The sequence below is a fragment of the Vicia villosa genome, linkage group LG1 (assembly GCF_029867415.1).
Source record: "Vicia villosa cultivar HV-30 ecotype Madison, WI linkage group LG1, Vvil1.0, whole genome shotgun sequence".
Classification (NCBI taxonomy): domain Eukaryota; kingdom Viridiplantae; phylum Streptophyta; class Magnoliopsida; order Fabales; family Fabaceae; genus Vicia; species Vicia villosa.
The window spans coordinates 194,188,354-194,194,068 of record NC_081180.1 but is presented as its reverse complement, the minus strand read 5'-3'; the positions used below and the strand labels follow the sequence as shown (position 1 = coordinate 194,194,068).

Here is a 5,715-nt window from a genome sequence, read left to right as displayed (position 1 = left end):
TTTCAAGTCTTTCATATTAAAAGACAATCCTTTAGAAAAAGAGTCTTGTTGGGCTAAGGAGTAGAAGGTTTTTATATACACTATCCTTAGACTCAATTTCCAAGTATGGGGGACTATTTGGCTATCCAAGAATAGTTTTTCCCAATTGAAGTTGAGCGGTAGTGTGTAAACCTCGAGCATGTGGGTGTGTCTTCCTACAAACGGTGCCACCATTTCAGCGTAGAACATGAAATCTAGTGGGGGTGATGATAAAGGTTGTTGAAGGTGTTTTAAATTGGCGGTATTTTCTGATAAAACATTCCTGGTGTATGTATGTGGAATTATGCAGGATCGTATGTTTATGGATGTCATGCTTGATGTCTTGACATTGGAATCTGACAGAAGTAGCTGTCATCTTTTAGTTGCGAGGTTTCCTTTTTTGTCTCAGGACTCTTTAGGAAACTATATATTGTGCGATGTTTGTTTTGTGCTAAAATTGATTGAATCACAATGTATGTGATCATCCTGACGATGTGGAAATTAGGTTTACATGGGTAACCCTAATTTATGTATGAAAGGCCCATGGCCCAAGTCCTTCTGCCAGTTGACTATATATCGACTGCAAATCCTACTTTCAGTGGTAGAGTTTTTGAGCATGAAAGATTATTAAACTCTCTGTGTTTCCATCGTGTGTGTTTCTTGTGATCCAAACAATTATCATGTTGATAAATGTTGTGGAGTAGTTTATCCGTGACTGTGGATTATGAAGAACTGTTGTTCTGTTTTTGTTTCTAGTGATCCACGCTATTATCTTTGATGATTGCGTTGGAATTAGTTTGTGTTTTAGTTGTGTCACTCTAAGCTTTTAAGCACGAGTGTGTGTCTCTTGATTGAAGCTTTTAAGCAGATCAAGGTGTGTTTTTGAAGTGTGTCTTCTATCTGTAATTGTTTATTGTGTATGTGTTATCACTGCTGTGATTGAGGGGGAGTGGAATGGAGATATTCCATATCTAGGTAGAACCTAGGTAGAAGGGTCATTGGGTAGTGATTAAGTGAGGAGTTTTAAACTGGGAGTTTAGCTCTAAATTGATACTACTAATAGTGGACTTCATCCCTGGCTTGGTAGCCCCCAGAGTAGGGTTTTTGAACCGAACTAGGTAAACAATTATGTGTGTTCTTTACTGTTTCATGTTGTCTGTTATTATTGTCTGTGTTGCGTAACTGTGGATATCATAACATCCAGTTTGACATCAAGCGTGTATTATTGTCTGTGTTGCGTAACTGTGGATATCATAACATCCCTTAAAAGCTGAACCATATCACCCCGAGCTAAGTGGTGAAACTGAGCATCCAAGTTTAAATACAAAGATTTCAGGAATAAAAATAAATAGTGTAAAAAGGAGAAGACCGTATCAAACGTCTAAAACTTGGTATGAAAGAAAAGCTGTAAATAGATACGAAGAAGAGATATTCAAGACCTTCTTTGTAAAAATTGAAAGTGAGAAACTACTGATGTCTGAATACAATGTCACTCAGAATGTCATGACATTGTACTATGAGAGGGGTACTAATGTATCAAAGAAGACCACCCAACTCATCAGAACCAAGCACATGGATACAACATGTCTCTCTCCCAGGAACCTTGCAGCTAACAAAGGTTCGTCCATGAAGCATGGAACTTCTAAGCTACCAAGTGGAGACATCCTTTCTGAGAATCTAAGCTCTCCCCAAATTGAAATCTTGAAGAACAAATTAGGTATTTACTCCTATGAAGTGTTATAGCAATTACAATGTCCAGGGAACTATTTTTTGAACAAAGAAAATAACTCAAATTTAATGATTGGTCAAAATTTAAATTCCCCCTCCAAGTACAACCCTTTCCTCTATTCCTTCATTCCCACTTCGCTGGTCTCTTACACTTCTCTCATCTCTCATCCGACAACTAAAACAACCAGACACTTAGATCATCTCCAACATCTTCATCAATGTCTCAACAATCTATTCCTCAGTCTTCGTAAAAAATGACCACTTCTGCTGCTCATGAACAAGACGCTTCAAATGCTCCCATTAACCCTAATAAGATTCTTGAAGTCACTCCTTTGCATATGGTAACCCCTTTCGATCTCGTGACAAAACGACCCAGAACAATGCATGCACGAAGAACCCAAGAGACTGCAAGAAGACCTAGGAATCCCAACTCTGGTCAATTCTCTCAATCGTTTGTCCCTTCCTCTAGGGAAGAGCCAACCAAAGAAGGCTCAAGGTCTAATCACATCGCTATTGTCAAAATAGTTACCGAAATCCTAAATGAGGACAATGTTTCATCCAAGATCCCTGGTCCTGAGAATCCTGTGCTTCCTAAGTCAAATGTCATTGGGCATGTTAGTGACACCGCTGACATCTATGACCCAACAAATGATGAAATTAATGAGAATGTGCATGTGAGTGACAAGAAAGAAATGATGTTAGTATTGATAACATTGAAATTCCTGATGGTGTTGAACACAATGAAGAAATCCCCAACAATTTTTCTACTAACACGTGTGTAAATAACTCTGAAAAGGGCCAAGCTAAAGAAAAAGAACCAGAGAAAACTCAGACTGACAAAGTAATCAACCTTGATGATCTCTCTGATGATGACCTGGTTGCTTTCATCAATCCAAGCATATCCAGAAGGCTAATGAGGAGGAAAGGAAAGCAAGTTGTAGCTGAGGTCTCTCCGAAAAAAGAAGGCAGTGGCTAAGTCCGTTTCTGTTGGACCAAAGAAGGCATGGAGCAAAGTGGTGCCTAAGAAGAGAAAGGCCAGAAGCAATTCTGAGAATGATTCAGATTCTGATGTTGCTGCGGATGTCAATGACATTCATCCCAAGAAGAATGTCTCTACTAGCAAGCTGGCTGCTAGTGTTCCTAAAGTACCTATTGATAACATTTCATTTCACTATCTCTCTAGTGTACTCAGATGGAAATTTGTCTATCAGAAAAGACTGGCCTTAGAGAGAGAACTTGCTTAGAATTCTCTTGAGTGTGAAGAGATCATGAATCTTATTCATGAGATTGGACTAATGAAAACTGTAACTCAACTCTCTAAGTGTTATGAAGTCCTGGTGAAGGAGTTCATTGTGAATCTACATGAAGACTATGGCAATAAGGAAACTGAGGAGTATTTAAAAGTGTTTGTCAGAGGAAAATGTATTAACTTCTCACCCACTGTGATCAACAAATTTCTGGAAAGGTCAAATGAAGCTCATCCCGAGATGGAAGTGTCTGATAATCAAATGTGCAAAGAGATTACTGCTGGCCAAGTGAAGACATGGCCTGTCAAAGGGAAGTTGACTGTGAGCAAACTAAGTGTGAAGTATGTTGTACTTCAAAGGATTGGAGCTGCCAACTGGGTACCAACTCAAGACAAGTCTACAATCTCTACTCTCCTAGGTAAATTCATCTTTGCCATTGGTACTAAGTCCAAAACTGATTATGGTACTTATATTTTTAAGCAAACCTTAAAGCATGCTGGTAGCTATAGTGTCAAAGGCCCCATTGCCTCCCCTTCTCTTATTTGTGGGATCATCTTAAACCAATTTCTTAACATTTTAACTGACAAAGATTCTGTGTGCAAAAGAGAAAGTCCATTAATTTTTCATCATAAGCTCTTCCAAGGAACTCATGTTCTTGATGTTAACACAACTTCTGCTGGACCATCAAAAGAGAGCACAGTTATGAGTAAAACTGCCATGATTGCTATGCTCCGAGAGATTGAAAATGCTAAATCTGCAGATACTGCTGAGGAGGAGCAGGGTGAAGATGATGATGGTTCAGACAGTGAGATTGAGAAAGAAGCCAGTCCTAAAGATGGCACTGATAACATTGTAGATCTCAGTAGCTCTGAGTCTGAAGACTAAAGCAAGTGTGTATGGTAATCTTCCCTAGTATTGTATTTTTTAATACTTTGGCAACATTTCTGGTAAAAAGGGGGAGTAATGATATGGTTGGTTGAGACTGTAATGATGGTTTTGTTTTTGTACTGTGTTTTGTTGTGTTTTGTTTTGGACATCTAATTTGTGTGTTCAGGATGAATCTTTAGTTAACTGGTATGTACTGGTAAGCTGCTTTTAATTCCACTGTCATACCCCAAAATTTGCCCATACATTTGTTCCTATTCCAATTTAAATCAAGGTACAATGTTCAAAGACACCTCTCCTAAGCAAGGTTCAGAGAATTAGGGTTTTGTTGTTCTGAGGACAAATCAATGAACCAAAGACCTAGAACATCCTCATATGACAAATATTGAAGGAGTTATGATTGATAGAAGTTGGGAAAAAATCAAGAAAAGCGTGAAATTTTAAGTGAGAGATCTTGAGTTTCTTAGTATGGGGCCTCTACTTTCAAGTACCCACGAGAGTTCAAGACCATAAGAGGCCCATAAATCAATTTCCTCCTATTTTATGATTTTTTATTATTTTAATTGTGAATTTATTCTTTTATATTCATAATTAGATTAAAGAAATTCATAATTAAATGGGAAAAATATTTAGAGATTCTCCAATCATTTTAAGATCCAGCTTTAGAAATAAAAAATAAAACAACTCAAAGAATCGTGTGATGATGGTTGAAGATTTGATTGGTACTGATTGAAAATTAGAATGGAAACTTTTTATACCTATTTCAAAATCAAATATAATCTCTTGATTCAAACCAATTTGGTTCACCTCTGGTAACCTAAATCCATCTCTATAAATATCTAATCCTAATCAGAGAAGGGGGATTTCTTTTTTCTTTTTGAGAGGGGAGGATCGACAGCTTCAAGAACGTAATTCGGGAACAAAAAAAAAACAGTAATCTTCAGAGAATTTGCAGATCACGTTTCCAACCAATTCAAGCCGTTCCAGGAATTCTAACAGTTTTATCGGAGCTCTCTGAAGGATTCCAGTCCATCTTCACGCATCAAAACTTCTGGAAACGTAAACACAGGTTCACGCTAAAGCCATATATTTCTTGACTTCGACTACATACATCCCCGCGTTTTTAATAAGATTTGATTATGGAATTGTGTTTATAATGAAGTTTCGATGCCTTCTGAATGATTTGATTGAAGCTTAAGTGCAGGTATCGAGATCGACCATAGTTAGGGTTCCATATTCATGATTTGGGGCCATTAGGATAGAGGAGAAATTAGCCAAAACTGATAGAACCATTGGATCCAGTGGTCAATTTTTAGCCAATCCATATCCTTAGTTTCGATTTAGCATTGGTTCTGTTGAGTCTTGATTTTGCAGGTGAAGGTTTGTGTGCATCGTGTGAGGCCAAGCCAGGAAACTCAACGAAGAAGAAAGGCAAAGGGGGGCGTGATCCTTCCTTGTTTTAATTTTTAAAATCGCACTTCATTCCAATATATATTAATAAGGTGATCGTTATTATCAGTGAATGTTAATGGCCAAGTGGTAACGAGGATGCATATTAGCCTTGGGGACGCGAGTTCGAGCCCCAGGTATCGTTGTTTTCTTTTCTTCTTTTTTCAGGGCAAGGCTAATACCAGAAGATCTAGCGCATGCAACTCCCAGACGTACATGCTGCACCTTCTCAATCCTGACCGCCAAATCAATCTTCAAGCAGATCCAACGCCTACGAGACTGCTGGCATACCGTAGACCCCCAGACTTGCGCTGTATAGGATTAAAAGATAAGTTTTCTAAATTTTTTCTTTGTAATTACATAAAATCCTGTTTATTTATTTAAATGT

General features: G+C 38.0%; 2 protein-coding genes across 2 annotated transcripts; both read left to right on the top strand.

Moving 5' to 3' along the window:
- The first annotated feature begins 2,000 nt into the window (after window positions 1-2,000).
- On the top strand, window positions 2,001-2,990 carry LOC131662037 (uncharacterized). The gene is made up of 3 exons (XM_058931717.1): window positions 2,001-2,420; window positions 2,543-2,623; window positions 2,712-2,990. Exons 1-3 carry the CDS (start codon window positions 2,001-2,003, stop codon window positions 2,988-2,990), a joined length of 780 nt encoding a protein of 259 aa, XP_058787700.1.
- A 24-nt stretch (window positions 2,991-3,014) lies between these two features.
- On the top strand, window positions 3,015-3,878 carry LOC131662030 (uncharacterized). Its single transcript, XM_058931711.1, has one exon. The coding sequence runs from the start codon at window positions 3,015-3,017 to the stop codon at window positions 3,876-3,878; it is 864 nt and encodes a 287-aa protein (XP_058787694.1).
- The last annotated feature ends 1,837 nt before the right edge of the window (window positions 3,879-5,715 follow it).